Source organism: Podarcis erhardii (genome assembly GCF_964252035.2).
Source record: "Podarcis erhardii genome assembly, chromosome: 17".
NCBI lineage: Eukaryota > Metazoa > Chordata > Lepidosauria > Squamata > Lacertidae > Podarcis > Podarcis erhardii.
In genome coordinates, this window is record NC_138515.1 from 35,145,082 (window position 1) to 35,166,404 (window position 21,323).

At 40.7% G+C, this 21,323-nt stretch overlaps 1 protein-coding gene across 4 annotated transcripts in view; it reads right to left on the reverse strand.

The window, feature by feature from the left end:
- STXBP5L (syntaxin binding protein 5L) overlaps positions 1-21,323 on the reverse strand; it is a 100,113-nt gene that overhangs the window by 57,721 nt on the left and 21,069 nt on the right. For 3 of the 4 annotated variants that reach the window (XR_014152057.1, XM_081844825.1, XM_081844824.1), the window contains exons 3-7: positions 20,063-20,144; positions 17,964-18,064; positions 9,462-9,596; positions 8,766-8,829; positions 3,213-3,296 (exon numbers count right to left, since the gene is read on the reverse strand). Coding sequence is in view for 3 of the 4 variants with exons in the window: in XM_081844825.1 (XP_081700951.1) it covers positions 3,213-3,296; positions 8,766-8,829; positions 9,462-9,596; positions 17,964-18,064; positions 20,063-20,144 (466 nt within the window). In the remaining variant the exon portion in view is untranslated. Of the gene's footprint in view, positions 1-3,212; positions 3,297-8,765; positions 8,830-9,461; positions 9,597-16,778; positions 16,798-17,963; positions 18,065-20,062; positions 20,145-21,323 lie in introns of those variants that run through there. The other variant, XM_081844826.1, reaches the window with a different exon arrangement.

Below are 21,323 nucleotides of genomic sequence, written 5' to 3' on the forward strand. Positions count from 1 at the left end.
TGTTCTCCAAATGTCAATCAAGTCCATAGTGTCAGTCAGTTCGAAAAAAGTCTTTGGTAGTCTCCCATCCTTGGAAATTACTTGTCTTTGCGCTTTATCCATGTTTGTGGAGACAACTCCGTTCATGTCACCCATCATTATGATTTTAAAGTCCATAAAGTCCATTAAGGTCTCATGCAACTTCTTGAAGAACTCAGCCTTCCCCTCATTAGGTGCATAAATTCCTACAATCAAAATTTTTTCTCCTTGGGCTTGAATTTCCACTGCCAGAAATCTTCCTTGTTCATCCTTAAAAATCATTTTTGGTTCCAATTTTTCCTTAACATAAATCACCACCTCTCTTTTCTTAACTTTATCTGAAGAAATAAATTCCAGTCCTAATCTCTTATTTGTCAGAAGTTTTCTATGTATCCTGGCAATATGAGTTTCTTGCAAACATATTATATCTAAATATTCTTTCTTTAATATATGAAACACTTGAGCCCTTTTTCGGGGATGGTTAAGACCATTGCAGTTCCAACTCAGAAGTTGCAGAGACATTTTTGTTACTGGGTATCTTTTCCACCGACTGCTCCAAGTTCTTGTTCCTGATCGGTCGGTGCTGGATTCAATCCAAATGATAAGTTTGCAATATCCGGTATTTCCCTCTCACTCACAGTTCCTTTCTGAAAGTCCTCAAAGTTTCTCTCCAAAAAGTGTTCTTTATCTTGAATTGTTTTTATTTTGATTTTCTTCCCTTTAAAATTAAAGGACAACCCTTGTGGGAACTCCCACCTGAATGGAGTGTTGTTTTGTTTCAATATATCCACTAAATCTTTGAATTGGGTCCTCACCTCCAAAAAATATTTAGGAATATCTTTAAAAATCTGTATTTGGGAGTTTTTAATAATCAAAGCCTTCTGGAAATGTAGGTTCAATATTTTGTCTCTTTCTTCCTTGGATCTCAATGTGATTAAACAATCCCTCGGTTTCTTGCCTTGCTTCCTGCCAATCCGGAAAGCTGTAGTTATTACAAATTCATCTTCTTTTCCTTCTAGCTCATCAGTCCAAAATTCTTGAAACTTGTCTGTGAGAAATTCCCCAAGATTGTCCTCTTCCTCCTCTGGTACCAATCTCAGTTTCAGATTCTTACCTTTCCTCTCCAATTCCATAAGGGCCAAAGTTGCATCATGTTCATGTACCTTCTTTGCAATAGGCGCAAATTTTCCCTTAGTTTCCTCGGCAGTGCTCTTGGCGATCTCAGCTATTTTCCTTGTTTCCGTACTTTCTTGAATTAAACGATTTATAGAATCTGTATTAGATGATATTGTCGTTGTGTTCAAGTCCAGTCTTGTTGTCAATTCTGTCAGTTTCTTAGAGTTTTCTGTAGATTGCTTAGTAAGTGCTTCTAAAGATTGATTTATTCTGAGCAGTGCCTGTGTCATAGAATCCATTGATGCTGTTGTTACTTTTTCCTGTGCAGCTGCTGCTCCTGATATGGAGCTTCTTTTTTGAGCCTGCTTTTGAGCCTGTTTTGTTTTGCTTCTTGTTGATATTTCATCCAGTGGAGTGCTCATAACTCAAGGTCGTTCACACAGGAAGATTGCAAGTGGAAAATCCCACTTTATTTACCTCAATGCAACTGTCTCTCTTTTAGTCCTCTAGAGGGAGAAATTGTATCCAGGCAGGAGTAACAAAGAAGCAGGGAAGCAAATAGTGATACAAAGTCCCAAAAAACAAAAGTCCAACCCAAAGCCCTACTTTGTTGCAATTTGAAGTATTGCAGATTCTGTCCACTAAAGTCCCGTTATTATATTTCAAATAAAGTCTTACTTTGTATCCACAGTCCCTTTTTTTTTTTTGACAGTTCACTTCCAGGCGCTCACCGCTCAGGCAGCCTGGCCAGAGGTATCGGCAGCGGAGAGTTTCCCGTTCACAACTTTCTTCTTCTAGCGGGTTAAATTAAGTCAATTTTCTTCCCCCTTTCTCCCGCTCAGTGGGGGGAGGTCCCTTTCAATGTCAGGTTTAACAGAATTTAAGAAGCGTTGCTTTAAATACAGCTTGCTCTTTTCATTGCTCAGTCAATCGTGCAGTTCCGGGAGGCTGACTTCCTTAGTTTTTGCCTTTCCCGTTTTCAGCCAAATCTTCTTAATTTAAAAGTCCCGTTCACTTTATTTTGCAGTTCTTACTCACGGGTATTGTTGCCAATCGGTAGTTTCAGGAAGGAATCGACGCTCTCCGTCAATGGCGACGCGGCTTCACTCCGTGAGCTGGGTTGCGATCCTCAGCACCGCGCTCACACCCGATGCCGCTCCGGAGCCTTTAAAAAGGCTCTTTCGCGATACCGGGGGGCGCAAAGGTGCCTACCGAATCTCCTTGTTCACAGGCTTCAGCGCCTGTGATTTTAGGGGTCCCCCGCTCGCCGTAGCGGGTCAGACCCGAACTCACGGAGCAGTCGTGCTTCGGAGCTCGAAGCAAGGACCGCCATTAAACGCTGGCGCCGACCGGAAGTCTATCCACAGGCATGCTTTTGAACTGCTTGGTTGGCAGGAGCTGGGACCGAGCAACGGGAGCTCACCCCGTCATTGCGGGGATTCGAACAGCTGACCTTCTGATGGGCAAGCCCAAGAGGCTCAGTGGTTTAGACCACAGTGCCACCCGCATCCCTAAATAGTATCAATAAGGTAATACAAATAAAGTGAAAGTTATGCTTGCCTTCCTTTGAGAAGCCTGAATAAGCTTTTTTATATATAAATTCACAACAATTCAAGCAGTAATTCATAGAGGAAGTAATCAACACAGAACTGCCATACATAGTCAGATTAGCAACCTAATCTTAACCAACTCTACTTATTTTTTAAAGATAAATTTTTATTGATTTTTTAAAAATATAAACATGTAACAAAAAACAATTCCAAATCCAAATATTGAGATTGAATCTCCTGACCTCCCCCCATCCCTCCCCTGGGTCCTAATGGTAATATTTACAACTGCATATCAATACTTATCCAAACTGTTATCCTTCTAAATTATCCATACTTTCCATTACTTTACAAGTGTGATTAAAATCCTGCTAATGTTTTGACCTGCCTACAATGGTCTACTTAGACCCTCTGGCACAACTACAGCAACTGTACACATTTTTGAAAATGGACCCCTTTTAACTAATAGCATTTTTTTCAATGCACCCAAACATTTGGGTTGTGCTTTTAAAGTAAATATAAATAGCTTACCTCATCGTAGTATAGTCTTAAATCTGCTCTTTTGGATCTCAAGTCCCAGAATACCACAGTCCCATTTTCATAGCCTATCAACAGCTAAGGGGGAGAAAGAAAACAAAACAATTATGTTCTCAAATTATAATTATCTTATGATTTACTACACTTCGTTGTCACATTTTCCAAAAAAAAAAGTGTCTCAAAGTGACTTACAGTGTAAAAAACAACAACCATTAAATCCAAGTATAAAAAAGAATAAAGAACCTAAAATGCAGTTCCACTTCACCCCACAAGAAAGATGAGCACAAACCCTCCAAATTAAGGGCTAAAAACCTGGGTAAACAGAAAGGCTTTTGCCAGGCGCCAACAGACAGTGATGGTGGCAGGCATGTCTCCCTAGGGAGAGCATTCAACAAGCTGAGAGCCACCACTGAGAAGGCCCGTTCTCATGTTGCCACCTTCCTCAACTCCTATGGAAACGGCACACAGAGGAGAGTCCAGACTGGTTCATGTGGAAAGAGGTGGTCCTTAAGGTACTGAGCAGCAAAAGGCTTTATATTTCAAAGCCAGCACTTTGAATTGAGACCAGAAACTAATTGGTAGCCAGCACAGTCACACTAAGATTGGTGTAGATTTATTCAAACTGTCTTGCTCCAGTCAGCAATCAGGCCACTGAATCCTGCATCAGCTGCAGTTTCCAGACCCTTTTCAAATGCTGCGCTGGGTATAACACATTGCAGGAAACTAACTTAGAGGTCGCCAGAGCACAGGCAATATAGGAAACATTTATTTTGAATGCTTCTTTATCTGTTTTTGTTTAACTATTTATTTAAATTATATATCCTTAGCATCTTTTCATGCATAAAACAATTTTCTTTTACAGAAAAGAAAATGGGTGTTTTAAGTTGAGGTAAGCATAGAAAGAAAATCTGCTTTTATTCCACTGCGAAGAATTATTTTCCTAATTACAGGCAACAGTTCAACTTAATTAACGGAAGACACTAAGTAGGAATAATTACTCAAGCTGCAATTTTACTCAGGGCTTATCCAACCAGTGTTTGCCCCAGTCCTTCCCCCTGGGGAAACCCAAACTTTAGCACTGAATTGGAACAAATGGCCATCTGGTTTTCTACAGATTGACATTTGTTCTTACTCTTAAACAGCAGGTTTTCTAGGGGAAAGCAGTGGAGCAAAGACCACTCAGAAAACCACTTGGACCCATGCTTTCTAGGTACAGGTCAAGTGGAATCAACAGGTTTTGTTTTGACTTCAGTGGAAACAGCACTGCGTCCTATGCTAATATAATCTGCTTGGGTTCTGCCTTACCTGTTACTCTGCTTTCCAAATGCTCTGTGAGACCTGAATGGAACTTGTTGCATAATATTCATTATCTGTTGTGTCTCTGGAAGGTGTCACAATGAAGGCTGGAGACAGACAATAGGTTTTGGTTTTTTCAGCGAGATGAAGATGGTATGTCAGAGTTGTTGCAGCTCCCGATAAGTACACTCTTTCTCCTGTCCCACTATTGTCTCTGGGCCAAACCAGATGTGATGTTTTATCAGGACCATTGCACGTATGTAGGTGGGAATCTCAACTTTTCCTCCCCTGCTTCATTCCTGAAGGAAGTTCTCCCCGGAAACTGCAATTTACATGGGAAGGAAACTCCCCGCCCCATTCTGATGCTATTTGCATTTTAAAAACATGAACATTGCATTCAAAATTCAGGTAGGTAGCCATGTTGGTCTGACACAGTTGAAATAAAAAATTTAAAAAATCGTCCAGTAGCACCTTAGAGATGGTGCTACTGGACTATTTTTTAATTTTTTATTACATTCAAGGATGTTACAGATAGGTAGCCGTGTTGGTCTGCCATGGTCAAAACAAAATAAAAAAATTCCTTCCAGTAGCACCTTAAAGACCAACTGAGTTAGTTCTAGGTATGAGCTTTCATGTGCATGCACACTTCTTCAGATACACTGAAACAGAAGTCACCGGACCTTTCTATATAGTGAGAAGGTGGGGAGGGGTATTACTCAGAAGGGTGGTGGGAATGGGTGATTGGCAGATAGCTGCGATGAGCCGTTAAGAGTCGTCAACAGGCTCATCGCAGCTATCTGCCAATCACCCATTCCCACCACCCTTCTGAGTAATACCCCTCCCCACCTTCTCACTATATAGAAAGGTCCGGTGACTTCTGTTTCAGTGTATCTGAAGAAGTGTGCATGCACACGAAAGCTCATACCTAGAACTAACTCAGTTGGTCTTTAAGGTGCTACTGGAAGGAATTTTTTTATTTTGTTTTATTCAAGGATGTGTTTAACATCACATCAAGTTTGGCTTCTCGTTCGCACATTTTGTAGTTTGTTTTTTTTTAAAGAACTTTGTAAATTTGCATAACCTTTTACATGAGGCAAAAATGGGACACAAGAAAATACTATGTACACCAGGGGTAGCCAATGTGGTGCCCTTCAAATATTGCTGGACTCTGACACTCCCCCAGCTAGCATGGCCCATGAGCAGGGATGAAGGGAGTTGGGCTGGTCCCGGGGGAAGGTTACCGTTGGCGTAGTCAAAGTCCGGTCCTGGGTCACTAGCCTGGAAACAGTTCAGAAGGAGCGGGGCGAGGTCCGAAGCAGGAAGCCGGGCAGGGACAGGAACACTGGAAGGTCAGGTCTGGGTCCGGGCAGGAGCAGGTACTCAATGACGTTGCTCCCATAACCTGGGACCAGGCTGACTGGCCTTTATCTCCTCTAGGGCCAGGGGCGGTCCCGGCCCCCAGGAGACCCGCCTCTCCTGGCCTTAAGGCGAGCACTCCTCCTGGGAGAAACCGGTTCCCTCCGCCTCTCTGCCCTAAGCCTCTGCAGTTCAAGAGAGGCTGGGGAGTTACTGGACCCAGGGGGAGACTCCCCTTCCTCTGGCAGGGCCGGGAGAGGCGCACCTGTAGGCACTGTGTCGTTAATCACCTCTGGAGCTAGAGTGGAATCACCTGGTGCATGCTCCTGAGGATCCGGCACAGGTGCAGGCACTTCAGATCCAAGGCCCTGCCCCAGTTCAGCTGGCCCTGGAGGCGGGGACTCCTGTGCAGGCTGGGATTCCTCCGGTTCAGCCTCTGAATCGGATTCCCAGGCCATCACAGGAGTTGGGCTTCAACAACATCTTGTGGACAACACAATAGCTATCCCTGACGTACAGCATGGGAAGCAATGCTTCTATCATACCACTTCCGGCTCTCTTAAAGTGTTGCCTGTCTCCAGCCTAAGACCTCAAAGCCAGACATACTCAATTAGCACACAGTGGATAAATTCACACATAATGCTAAACCAAGCCTCTCCATTTGGTCCATGAAACAACATCACCTGTCCTACACCTGACATCGCATGTGGCTGCAGAAAGGAGGGCTGAACTCCTGGGCATCACAGGGAATTCAATCTTGCTTGGTGCAAGCAAACAAGCCAGTTCCCAGCAGGGAACCCTGCACAAAGGGTCACTTCATTCCTCCCTGTTCAATTTGCTGCTGCGTCGCACTAAGCTACCCATTTTTGACTTATCGTGTTGCCTGAAGGGAAGCTCCTCAGGCTAACAATGAGCAGCAGTCAAGGTCTGTTCTTATTTCCCCTGTTGTGGTTTAGTCTCTTAGCCTTCACCGCTTTGTCAGGGGAACTCAACGGAACCCAAAATTTGCCAATCCAGAACAGTTAACTTTTGCATGTCAGTTTATCACAGTACAGATGACTGTGTTAATAAGGTACATTTTCAGCTGCCCGTTCCAGTTTACTGAGTCATCTCCCGGTGACTCAGTTTAAGAGCATAACTGTGTCTCTGTGATGAACCCTGCTTTTTTCTGCACTGTCAATCTTTTTCTCAAATCTACAGATGTGTATTCCATAGGGCTGAAGTTGTTACTAGATCAATCAGGGAGAGAGGCGAAAAAAGTAGTTGCAGAGCAAAATGATTTATCGTATTTTCTTCAGATACCATGGCCTACATGTGATACTCAACATTGAGCCTATTCATACAAAGAGGGACAGCTCTCGATTCTTGCCTTTTATTTTATAATCATTTATCATAAATTATTTATCATAAATATATATCGCAGTCTTTAGAACAAGCCATTTACATCTTCTGATAGCACTCTTCAGATAAATCTGCCAAACAGCAAGCCTGCGATTTATTCACAGGTTTATGACTGTGGTACTGGGACCTTGGTCGTTTCCAAAAGACCTGCATTCAGGAGGATTCATCCTGACATGCTTGAGGGAAATCAAATGATAGTGCAGCAAACAAACGTTATCCAACACTTTCTAGTGCATCTTCAGGCAGATGCACCCCATACATTTAAAGCACATCCAGTTCACATGACTTCCCAAGAACCCTGGGAACTGCAGTTTCTTAAAAATAGCAGCTCTGTGAGGGTGGGGGACTTGTTGGTTATCCAGCCTTAAAAAGTTGTTACATATCCATAAAATATTACCTCTAGTGACTTAATATAATTTTTAAAATTGTACTTCGAAAGTCAGAAATTAGAAAAGCCATGCATATCCCCCAACATTGTTTTACAGAAATTGTCCCAACCACTTAAAAGGGCATTACTAATTCAAAAAATGTCTAATTATACAACTTCTACCCATCACGTGGTTTTCCCTTTCTTTGACAGGGTTTCTATGCCATTCTGAAACAGATGGTAGCTAGCTAAAACATTTTCCAGTATCAGCAAAGTAGTGGTCATAAGAACTATTGAGACTTTTAAAAAAAGCCCAGTAAGATTATTATTATCAGGGTACATTTCTATTACAAATTGTATATGCAGTTTAGAATCAACTGTATCATGCTGTAATATTATATTGGCTAACTAAGCAGTCAGTTCATAAGCACAAGAAATTTAACTGACTTTAAAAAAAAAGAGAGATCGAGTCTTATCAAGCACTAATATACACATGACAAAATCCACAAGTAAATGCTTCCATGTAAATAAAATTATGTTTTTGACTCACAGAAGACAGTTGAAGCACATTGCTTAGTATCTAATAGCCTGGTTCACACAGCCTGCTAAGCCAAACTTTGAGTGTTCCTAGCTAGAGCTTACAGTTAGTGAGGAGAGAGCGCTTAAGCACAAGCCCAGACATAACACTTAGTCAAACTTTGGGCTCAACCACACTTCTGCTTGTTCTGCTGTTTTTGCGTGGGGTGGAAAACGCTCTTTACCACTGAACCAGCACAAACAGCAAATGGGTTTTCCATGGATTGAGTTTTACTCCGATTCAGTGGTAAAGAGCAGCTTTTCCTGGAGAAAGTGGCAGGACAAATTGAAAACTGCATGGAGCTGTGTTTTCTAGGCATGTGACAGCAAAGTGGGATGAGCCCTCTGACTTAGTTCAGTCTGGGGTAGTATCAAAAAGGAAGCAAAGCGGTTGCAAACTCCTCTCCAGGAGTCCACACGCTTGTGAAGTCTCACTATGCTGCAGTTTGTGAACCAGGCAGTAGTAGTTCAATAATTCTTACGTAAGGCTATTCCTTGGAGGAAAAGGGTTGGAGTGACAAAAGAAAAATACTGTAGTTCCTCTTACTCACCTTCCCTTCATCTCTTGGGCTATCGCTTAGGTGCACCACGGGGCCAGGATGAGTCTTTGTGGATCTGCAAATCAAAACCAATGCTATGAAAAACTGAGTAAAGTGGGGGGGGGGTTACCTTGTAGGCCAAGTGGGCAATATTAAAGGAAGTCGACCCAAATGTTGTGGATATTGTGATATAACTGAACTGAGTATAATCCTAACTGTGGGTGGAAAGTGGCAATTATACTCAAAATCAGCCTCCTTGACAGAAGGCAATGAATTAAAAGCGGGTGGGGAACTGTCATGGGCAAATTGGTGGAAAACATTATTAAAAGAGAGAATTATTAAACATACAGAAGAATAAGCCTTGCCAAGGAAGAATCAACTTGGCTTCTGCAAAGCAAAGTCCTGCATTTCCCTACCTTTAAGTCTATGTTTGTTTCTTATATGAACAATAATTATGCAGTGTAAAGTCAACACAGATCTTTTTTGGAAGTCCTTGATTTCTGTTAATTCTAGATTAACAGAAGATTTTTCTTGGGGTGGAAATAGACATATGAAAATACATTTGTTGAAAATACTTTTTATGGATGCAAGTGAGGAAGATTAAAAATATACTTCAAGGCAGCACATATAATAGACAGAGACTGGTATTCATTAAAAAAACACAAGAAAAACACCAGCAAATAGAAAACTGGTGAATTAAAAACTTACAGTTCTATGGCCTTGTTCCACATGATAACGTATCCAGAAAGTATGAAAGACTCAATGTTCACAATGTGAGTATTTCCTCTCTCTGTTCCAACATAGAGCCATTTGCTTTGGAATGGTAAGTGACAGAAAGTAATTCTGTATTTGGAAAAATACAACGAAGTTATGGATACAAATACAGTGACAACAGTTTGTTTTCACATGCACAAATCATACCAGGTTGCAGCAGTTAAATTGGAGCTTTTCCAGTATGTATAGGAAAAATTGAGATTATCGTTCTAGACAAGCTCTCCTGGTAAGGAGTAAATAATTATTCAGTATTTTGGAGAAGGTTCTACATCTGTATTTGGCTGCACATTGTACATTACACACTAATGTGTTTAATAGTATGCACTTCATAGCTCCTTTGGGAAGAGGAGACTTCAAAGGAGGAAAATGGCAAGCTAGAGAAGGGGAAGGGCAGCTTAAAGAGTAGTTAGAGTTGTGCCATTGTTTAATTGTACCCATTCTCCAAGGAGCTCAGGTTTTCCCACATCTTATTCTTTACAATAATCTTGCAAAATAGACCGAGAGAATTTAAATGAGGACAGCTTTCTTTATGGCCGACCTAACAGAAAGTACTGATCATTGCATTAGCAGCCAACACTCCACCTGTACACCATTTAAATTGTAATTATATATATTTAAAAATTGAACTCGTGAGAGAATGGCAGTGAGCTCTCTCTGTTTGGGGTTCCACAGCCAATGGGAACAGCCAGGGGGCAGGCTGAGATGGCTTGGCCTCCCCCCTTGATGCCTTGTGTCCTTCATCGGCCCACAACCACAAAGCTGGCATACCAAGAGCAGCAATCACTGCCACTCTCACCATGCGGTTAGCAATTAAAGGTGGGTCACTGGTGCGTCAGAGGCGCTGGCCAGCACAATGCTTCATGCACCATGAGAAACTTGCAGGCGAGAAACTTTATCCTCCTTTGAGATTCTGTTTATGTGCAATAATTCATTGCCTTGGTAACCCAAGTCAGAATGAGCAGAAAATGGGTTGTGTGGGAGGGAGCCTGCTACAGGCACAGAAGCTCATCATCATTACTGAGCTTCAGAGAAGAACTTGCCCAGATTAATGAAAAAATTATTTTAAAAAATGTGTGGCACGAACTGCTGAACAATTAAGGACAAATGAGCATGGAATGTAGGATGCCCTTATGTACTTTCGTATGTGACAAATTCCTGCTTAGCACTGAGGAAAAAATTTAAAAAATTAAATCTGCAGAATCGGGCCTGGGTCATATTTTTGCAAAGTGAATTTGCCTACAACTCCAGTATCCAATTGCTGCCTTGTGCCCATCACATAATACTTGGGGCAAAATAGATGGATTGTGCTAATTTCCAATAAAGCAAGCAGCAATGAGCAGTGTGGAACTGTTCCCCTAGTTTGAAAACTCCATCTCTCCACCGGTCCCCCCCCCCCCACTCAGTGCGGTTTATTTTTCAGACTATGAGCCCCAGCAATTCAGTGATGAAAGTCACAGATGGGGGCTAGTTCAGCGTCTTGACCCTGCACACTGATCCTCCATTTTTCATTATTTAATCACCCCAAACACTGCTTTATAGGGCAACCATGATAGCAACCCAATGCAGATACATATGAGGCTGCGATCAATATGTCTACCTTCCCTCTCAGTTGCATTCACTGAACTTGTGGGATAACCAGCCTCATATAACCAACGTGTTTAAGTTCTAATTAACGCATGAAGGAGTTAAGACCATAGAGTAAGTTGTCCTGAAAGGCTTAGCTCACCTGGGGAGGGACTAGGTAAGCAAGTCTTTGTTTCCCCAATCTACCTGAGGAGCTTAGTGTGTGAGGATGTGGAGCTGGTTGCTCCAAGCTCGGACCGCAAGGGTCTCACCAGCCACTCAGTCTTGAGTTCCTATATCCATACTTTAAGAACTTTCTTTTTTTTTTTTTTTTTTGCATTTTAAAATTTTTTATTAATTTCATTCTAAATACAATATATCCGAAATACAGAACTTTCCATTCATTTTTGACTTCCTTCAGCGACGTTGACATTCCTTCGAATTTGAGTCTTTGAAACACATTCCATCCTTACATATTGCCATACATATCTCCCTTTATACATTATTTCGATTTGAACAATACTTGTTAATTCTTTACAGTGCCTCTTTAAAACCCACTAGCGTTGTGTTTAGAAAACATTTATTCTCCAGATAACCCACAAATTTCCCCCAATCTTCAATAAACTTTTGATCTTTTAGGTATCTTAATTTCCCTGTCAATTTATCCAACTCAGCATACTCTGTCAATTTTGCTCTCCACTCTACAACTGTTGGCATTTCTTCCTGCTTCCACCTCTGAGCTATCACAATTCTGGCTGCTGTAACCGCGTACTGGAATAGTTTACAATCCTTTCTCCTGATGTCCTTTCCCATAATACATAATAGAAAAGCTTCTGGCTTTTTAACAAAAGTGTAACCTAGCATCTTTTTCAATTCATTATATACATCCTCCCAGAAGCTTTTAACTTTCTTGCACTCCCACCATTGATGATAAAACGTCCCCTCCATAAGTTTACACTTCCAACACTTATTGTCTATCTTATACATCTTAGCTAATTTTACAGGAGTCATATACCACCTGTATTGCATCTTCATTACATTTTCTTTTAATAATGTACAGGCTGTAAACTTTATATTCACTCTCCACAACTTTTCCCAATCTTCCATTTGGATGTTATACCTTAAATCCCTTGCCCATTGTACCATCACTGACTTCACTTCCTCATCCTTCGTATTCCACTCCAGCAGTAATTTATACATTTTGGAAAGGTTTTTGTAATCACTATTTATTATCTCTTTTTGGAATATTGATTCTTTTTCTACGTATCCTCTTTCCTTCACCTCTGTTTTAAACAGCTCATTTATCTGGAAATAATGCAGCCAACCTTGTGTGAGCATTTTGACCTGGTCGTATGGTTTAACTTTCCACTTCCCTCCTTCATAAAGAACCATATCTTCATACTTCCCCCATTTTTCCTTCATGTTAACTTTCTTTACACCTATCATCTCCTGTGGGGACAACCAGTGTGGTGTTCTTGGTTCTAATATATTTTTATATCTGTCCCAAACCTCTATTAATGGTCCTTTAAAAATGTGGCTACCGAATCCCCTATGCACTCTCTTTTTATCCTTCCATAAATACGCGTGCCACCCAAACCTGTTGTTGTACCCCTCCAGATCTAATAACTCTTTATTCTCTAACTTTACCCAATCTTTTAACCAACACAGACATGCTGCTTCGTAATAAAGTCTCATGTCTGGTAAGGCGAAGCCCCCTCTTTCTATTGCGTCTGTTAACAACTTAAATTTAATTCTTGGTTTCTTCCCCTCCCAGACATATCTGGAAATCGCTTTTTGCCATTCTTTGAAGTCCTTTGTTCCTTTTAAAATGGGCAGTGTTTGGAACAGGAACAACAACCTGGGTAGCAGCATCATCTTCACCATGGAGATTCTTCCCCAGAATGATAATTTCATCCTGGTCCAGAGCGTCAGATCTTTTTTAATTTTATTCCACACCGGTACATAGTTATTTTGGTATAGGTCGATGTTTTTGTTGGTAATCCAGATACCTAAATATTTTATCTTTCTGACAACCTCAATTTCGGTTTGTTGTTGCAGTCTTGTAACCTCATCTTGCTCCATATTTTTAATAATCATCTTGGTCTTACTCTTATTCAATTTGAAACCTGCAAGATTCCCAAATTGTTCGACCTCATCCAGAAATGCCCTTATACTTTCTATAGGTTCTTCCACCGTTAAGACCACATCATCTGCATAGGCTTTAACCTTATACTCATTAAGGCCTAAAGTTACCCCTTTAATTTGTTTGTTTTGTCTGATTGCATTCAGTAACACCTCCAAAACCGTTATGAAGAGCAGAGGCGAGAGCGGGCAGCCCTGCCTCGTTCCTTTACATATTTTTATATCCTCAGTAATCACATTGTTAATTATCAATCTCGCCTTCTGCTCTGTGTAAATTGCCTTTATCCCATTTAAGAACTTTTGTCCCACCTCCATAGCTTCCAAATTCTTTAACATAAATTCCCAAATTACATTATCGAAGGCTTTCTCCGCGTCTAAGAAAATTAAACTTGCTGGTTTATCACATCTATCAGAAAGGTATTCAATGATGTTAACTATATTTCTCGTATTGTTTCTTATAAACCTTCCAGGAAGAAAGCCCGCTTGGTCTTCATGTATCAGCTTTATTAGTATCTTTTTTAATCTTTTAGCCAAAACTCCAGCGAATATTTTATAGTCCGTATTTAATAGGGAGATGGGTCTATAGTTCTTGATTTGAGTTAGGTCGGAGTCTTGTTTTGGGATGATTGTGATAAGGGCCTCTTTCCAGGAGCCAGGGATGTCTTTTCCTGTCAAGATGTTATTCATTACATCAGTTAGCGGCGTCATTAGCGTGTCTTTCATTTCTTTATAGTAACTTGAAGTAAACCCATCTGGGCCCGGGGCCTTTCCTCTTTTTAATTCTTTTATCACTTCTTCCACCTCTTCTCTACAAATTGGGACATTTAGCTGTTCTCTTTGATTTGATGACATCTTCTTCACTATCTTTTCTTTTAGGTATCTTTCTATTTTTCTCTTATTGTTCCTTTCCTTGTACCTATACAGTTGCTCATAGAAATCCTGAAATCCTTTTCTAATTTCTTTCGAATCAGTTGTTTCTTTTCCATTTATTATTATTTTACTAATTGTATTTTGCTCTTTCCTTTTTTTGACTTGCCACGCAAGCCATTTTCCTGACTTATTTGCATATTCAAAGTTTTTTTGTCTTAATCTTTTGATATTCCACTCAACCTCCTTATTAATTATCATGGCGAATTGCGTTTGAAGGGATTTTATTTCCTGCACTATCTTTTCGTTATTTGGTTTTTTAATCAGTTTTTGTTCATAGTCCATAATCTGTCCCAAAATCTCTTTTGACCTCTTTTCCTTAATCTTGTTTTTCAGTGCGTTTTGTTGGATGAAGAGGCCCCTCATTACAGCTTTACTTGCATCCCACACCGTACTTGTTTTCACCCCTTTATCTAAGTTATCCACAAAGTATTCCGCTAATTTCTTCCGCATTCTTTCAGTAAATTTTTGATCATCCCATAGATTATCATTTAGTCTCCATCTAAAAGTCCGTTCTTCTACTCCCTTCATCTCCATTTCTATTGGGTTATGGTCTGATATAACTTTGGCCTGAATTTCAATTTTCTTTATTCTTGGTGTCAGCTCACTCGATATCCATATTTGGTCAAGTCTTGAAAACGACTGATTCGGTTCCGAATGATAAGTGAATTGTTTCTCTAGGGGGTGTTTCAACCTCCATATATCTATTAAGTTGTAGTTTTTAATCAACGTAAAAAAGGTCTTGGGAAGTTTTCCTTCATTGTTCTTTGATTTTCTTAATCTGTCCATTTCAATAGAGGTCACATCATTCATATCTCCCATTATAATAATTTTCTGGTCCGCATATTCAAATAACTTTTCTTCCAATGAGCTAAAGAATTGTGTCTTATTTCCGTTAGGTGCATAAATCCCTACTATTATCATTGTCTCACCTTGCCAGCGAATGCGCACCGCAATTATTCTCCCTTCCTCATCCTTAAATAGTTGGTGAGCTTCGATTTTATTTTTAATATAGAGAACTACTCCCCTTTTTTTCTCTTTATCTGAGGAGATAAATTCATTCCCTAGCCTCCTGTTGATCAAAATTTTCCTGTGTTTCTTAGCCACATGTGTCTCTTGAAGGCATATGACATCTAGATTTTTCTTTTTTAATATATGCTCGATACCATTCCGTTTCTTCTTATCGTTCATCCCATTGATGTTCCAACTCCATAATTTTAGTGTCATTTTTTTTTTTTTTTTAAAGAGTTAACCACTAATTAGATTTGGGTTTAAGTTTAAGTTTTTCGCTAAAGCCTTTCTGTTTCTTCTTCTTCTTCCTCTTCTTCGTCTTCCTCCAACTTTCTTCTAATCTGTTCTTCCTCTTCTCCCAGCTCTGAGTCCTCCCTCTGTCTTGTTCCACCTTCAGCTCCTTTCAGTTCCTCCTCTCCTTGTTGAAGTTCTTTATATCTTCTGGTAAACTTTCCTATTTCCTCTGGGCTTGTTAATCTTCTTTTGACTCCTTTATAGAAAAAAGAGACGCCCTCCGGAAATTCCCAGCGGAAGTCTATCCTGTTTTTTTTAAGGAGTTGCACCAGTGGTTTATAAGATTCTCTCCGTTTCAAGAGTCTTATAGGTATATCTTTGAAAATAATTACGTAGTTCCCGTCAATGTACAGTCTCTTCTCTCTGTTCCTCTGTAGGATCAAATTTCTCATCTCCCTATCTTTAAATGTGATTAGGCAATCCCCAGGAAATCTCTTTACTTTACTTGACTTAATTTTCATCCTGTAGGCATTTTGTATTGTCTTTGCCACCTCCTCTTCCTCTAACTCCATCCATTGTGCTATCTCTTTTATTAATCTTTCCTTTATATTTTCATTTTGTAGTTCCGGGATCTGTCTAAATCTTAAGTTCACTTCTCTTTGTTTTAATTCATTCATCGCAATAGAGTCTTTTAATTCTACTTTAAGAACTTTCACCACTTTGTAACAGCTAAATTTTACTGTCTGTGCAACCTATTCTGAAGCACATGAATCTGATCTTTGGAAAGTTTGGAAAGTTGGAAAGATCTTTGGCAAGTACAGTAAAGCATATTGTTAACTTACCAAAGGTGTGGTTTTTTTCTATGCTCAGGCAAAATGGAAATTTTGGAAGGAACTCACAAGGGCACATATTTTAAAATTTTAACAGCATATATTTCCATGCTTTACTTTCCTGCATGTTTTGTGATTTTAAATCTCTGCTAGGGTTCTCTCACCAAAGAGTATTTGCCCCAAACTTGGATCTTGGTATCCTGTGAATTGTCCTTTTATACCTACATTTTTTCCCTTGCCACCAACAGAAGTGATCAGTGGAGAATTTCTCCCCTTGCTTAACACTGAGCTTTGAGTTCATTTCATGATAAAGTCATTTGGGTTATTGGCCCTCATGTGCCTTTATCCAGAGATGTGAGCTTTACTTTCAAAAAGACTTAAATCTTGTTACTGCAAGGTAATAGGAGAGATTTTTGAAATGAAACCATGCTGGATTACACTAAGGGCTCATCCACACTTTTGCTTGACCTCCTTTTTCACTGTATTGTGCATCAAGCTTTTCCTCACTATTTTGCAGCTGGGGCTTGTGAAAATTGGATCTTACCTGCTGAATTAGATCTTATCAGATGCATGGAAAATCCAAAGAGAGAATTTGCTTAATCAGGCTTCAATTCAGCAGGTAAGATTGAATTTTCACAAGGTACACTGTGGAATAATGAGAAAAGCTCTCTGAACCAGGGCATTAATTGGTGTACAATCCGATCAAAATAGGGGACAAGTGAAAGTGTGAACTGAGCCCTAATTTTAATTTTAGGTACATGAAACAGACAGTGCTACCAAAATTAAGAATACATTTTAAAGTCTGTTACAAAGGATAGCCGGGTGAAATATCAACAACAACAAAAATGCTGTTGATGAAAGGGCATTTTAAATCAGATTCTGACTACTAAAAGGAGAGGAAGCAGGATTCCATACACCATTTTTTTAATTTTCTAGCAGCTGTGAGTTGTAAAGAACCACCTGCCTTTTCCTTTCTCTCACAGTGCAAATCACGGGGCAACAACTAGACAATACGTGGGTGACGGAAACTGTTTATGTCTCACTTATGCGCTGGCTTTTTTCAACACTACGAAGCAGCAAATGAAGGTGGAAGAGCAGCAGGAGCAGGGGGGGGGGCTTAATCCTTGCTTTACCAGTCCCTACATCTTTCCCCCTGTGGAGAGAAAAGCTATTCAGGGTTGGGGTGATTTTGTGAGGACAAACAGCAGGGGCAGGAGAAAGAATTATGCAGCTCCCAGTCATTGGTGCAGCCAGGATTTTTGTTAGGGGGCAGGCCTTTTGTTAGGGGGAGGGTAGAACCTCAGTTTTTTTGTATTTTTGTATTTTTATTGATGCGGGGGGGGCAGCTGCCCCTCCCTGCCCCCCCTTGGCTACGCCCATGGCTCCCCTCCCTATCATTTCTCTTTTGAAACCAGAAGCCACAGCCAGCTGATTTCTCAGTAGGAAAAAAATGTTCATACACCCTACAAGTATAATTTAACCTGGCAATTACAACTACTTCAAAACCCAAATATTATAGTGCACGCTAACCCTCCCCCACCTAACCTGCCACATGACAAAAAGAAATGGCGTCAGAGAAAAGGAGCCATGGCTGCTCTTGGTCTCAGTTCTGTACAGGAACTACTGTAAGATTAACTGCATAAACATAGTTTAAGTAGGTGTCAGCTACTAAGAGAATATACAACAGCAAAATCTGTGGAACTAAATGTGAGAATTTGTTATGCCTTACCTTTCTCTGTTAAATTTCAGTGAATGAAGAATTGCTGGCCGTTTCTGCCTTAGATTCCACAAGTGGAGCATGTCATCTGAACTTGCACTGACCAAAGCACCCTATAATAATGACAGGAAACAAGTGTGTCAAGTGTTGATTTAATCTTGCAGACATTATGGGGAAGTGGCTGGGTTCTAGTAATTCTTGAAGTTGCATTTGAACAACAAGATCCTATTGCTTGTGACAGTTTTTCTGCCAGCCCAAAGTACACCTTCAGGTTCTCCTTTTGCCAGCTTAAAGGAAAAGGTACCCCTGACACGTCCAGTCGCAGAGGACTCTGGGGTTGCAGCGCTAATCTCACTCTGTTGGCCAAGGGAGCCAGCGTTTGTCCGCAGACAGCTTCCGGGTCATGTGGCCAGCAGGACTAAGCCGCTTCTGGCGAACCAGAGCTGCGCACGGAAACGTCTTCACCTGCCTGAGGAAGTACAATAAGGAGGAAGCCAGTCTAGCTTCTCTGGGGAGGGAGTTCCAAAGTCTGTGACAAAGGACTGTTAACTACATGCCAGGTTTAAAGGATTTGACCTCAGGTGGATCCTGACTGGCAAGCTGCTCTGTCTAGTCATTCACATCCATCAGGGAAACCTTCTGAAGTTGGGTGATGGGCTGTTCTGGGATTAATTACCACCTGATTTCTGCATCTACCTGCCCTTTAGAACCTATTTTGCACTTTGTGTTTTCGGGGGGGGGGGGGGCTATGACTTCTCCACCAAGACAGAATGGGGAATAAGAGATACTGGGCAATCTCACAGCACAGATCTGTATCAGGCAGCCCTCTTTGTTCTTCCTAGAGAGCTTGTATCCAGGGACAACAGTAGCCCATTGGTATTCTATCACGTTGCCATCTGGAAGATCTGGAACACTTTCACCTTCATCTTGGATGATCTCCAGTCCTGGGTGTGCTTTCCTTCAGGGGTTAGTTCAAAAGCTGCTCTGTTGCTTTTTTTTTTATATGTAAGCACCAAGAGTCTGGTTCCATTTCAGTTCAAGTGTCATCTGTTCCTTTTGCACAGATCAGCCTGGCCCGAAATGCTCCAGAGTTTCCAACAAATCCAAACCCCCTCCTTCCAACTCCACCATCTCATCTACGCATCCAGATGCCTCAGCTCCACCTGTCTAACTAGCCCTGTATGTGGAAAGGGCAGTGGTGCAGCACATGTTGGCATGTGAAATGTCACAGAATCATGAAATTGTAGAACTGGAAGGGATCCTGAGGGTCATCTAGTCCAACAGGTTCAATCTTCAGGTAATAATAATAATAATAATAATAATAATAAATCTGTTAGAAGCCACCCAGAGTGGCTGGGAAAACCCAGCCAGATGGGCGTGGTACAATTATTATTATTATTATTATTATTATTATTATTATTATTATTATTATTACCCTGCTAGGGATGATGGGAGTTATGGTCCAACAACATCTGGATACCCAAGGTTGAGAGAGGCTGCAGTAGACAATAGCGGCCTAGATGACTCAGTGGTCTGACTTGGCAATAAGCAGTTTCTTGTGACAGCATTTCTGAAAAAGGTGCCTTGGAGGTTCTGAATTTCAACTCCATACCTAGTAATGTCAATGTTGCTTGCAGAACCTTTGCCTGAGGCCCCAAAGATTTACTGCCACTTACCTAGATAGGCAGCTTCTTATGTTCCACCCCTGGTGGCAGCCATTTTCTGACTGGTGCCCTCGGCACCTTCTCAAAATTCCACATGTGGCCCTGGACCCCCAAAGGTAGGCAACCCCTGGTCTAAACAATCAGTGTTTCAGTCTAACTTTCTCTTGGTCTAATCACATCCTAAATGTGAATCATTTCTATGGCTGCCCTCATTGGTCAAAAGCACTGAAAGGTAAGAGTAGGCTGGGGCTGGTTTCTCACACACAAAAGAGGTGTGCTTGCACATATTGCCTTTTATCTCAGATTCTACAAATGCTGGGAACTTGCTTTTTCAAACTGGGAATTCCACCCACAGGTGCCCCCTTAAAAAGAAGAAAAAAACAACTTGAACACATAACTTTGCTCATGTTTAAATAAACCTCTGCATTTTTGTAAATGTAGCCTTACCTCATTGATCAAAAACTGAAGCTGTAGAACTGCAGCATCGCCTTCGTGTTGGCAATAACAATCGACACCCGGTCTGCCCAGTCTGTTTAGAGTCAAAGTTAAGGATCAGTTAATCCAGTTTTGGATAGCTGAAATAAAAGCAAAACAAAATAAAACACAGTTAACCATTTTTAACTGGCACTGTCTAATACAGATAGGTGCTGGAGGTGTGACTGAAGTATGTGATGTGGGCATGTTTGGTACCACAGTATTATTTTATTTTGTGTGTGTCTGAAGTTGTTGTCCATATCAATGTTGCATTGGCCAAGCCCTTGATATTTGTGGAATTTAATACACTTTATTTATTTATATTCTTATAGTCCGGGGACAAATGGTAGGACAACAAAAGCTGGTTTTGTGCGGTGGTCTGAAGACAGACCTGTCCTTGCTATATGTAATTAGTCTTTGGCTAATTAAACAATATATGGCCTTTTAAACTAGGGAGTATTGTTTTAGTTTGTTACTATGTTATGTAGTCTTGTGTTCTTATATTGTAAACCACCCTGTGATCCTGGGATGAGGGGCAGTGTAGAATAAATACTTTTCTTATAAATTCTAACTCTCTGTGTGGATACCTGTCTAGTGCTCAAGCAAGCTCTGTCCTTTTCCAGGTGTGTTTAATTAACATTACCGTAATTTTACAGTTTTCCTTCCACTGTCTCTCTGGGGCAGATTAAGCCCTGTGTGAGAATTCCCTAATGTACACTCCTATACTTTGAAGTCACAGGCTTTGTTGTACTTAAATGTATTGCTTTCCCAGTGCAGCTGCCTCCTCCAAAAGTTTCCTTATTGGAGCATAAGGCACACAGAGATTACTTATAAAGACAAATTCTAACAATAAAAAGCTCATGAATAATCCAAATTCCATCACCACTCTGCATGCACGCCAAACATACTTTTGGGGTAGTTTACCATCAATCTAAGTGTTTATTTGTGTGAGAGACAGAGAGAGAAAGAGAAAGAGAGAGAAAGATGAGAGTTTTTATATCTCTCAATCAATCCATCAGAGATGAACCCAGAGGTTGAACAATGAGCTGACATGGATATATTGCTCGTTTCAAAGACTGGTAGAAAAGAAGAAAAAAGACTGTGTTTGATGCTGCTTTAATCTGGATCTTGCAAAAGTAGGGGAGAGAACCTCAGAGAAGAGCAGCAAGCAACCTTTATTGAGGCAGTGTAGATGTCCTCCCTCCTCCCTAGATTCCTTTGCTGTGCTCCCCAA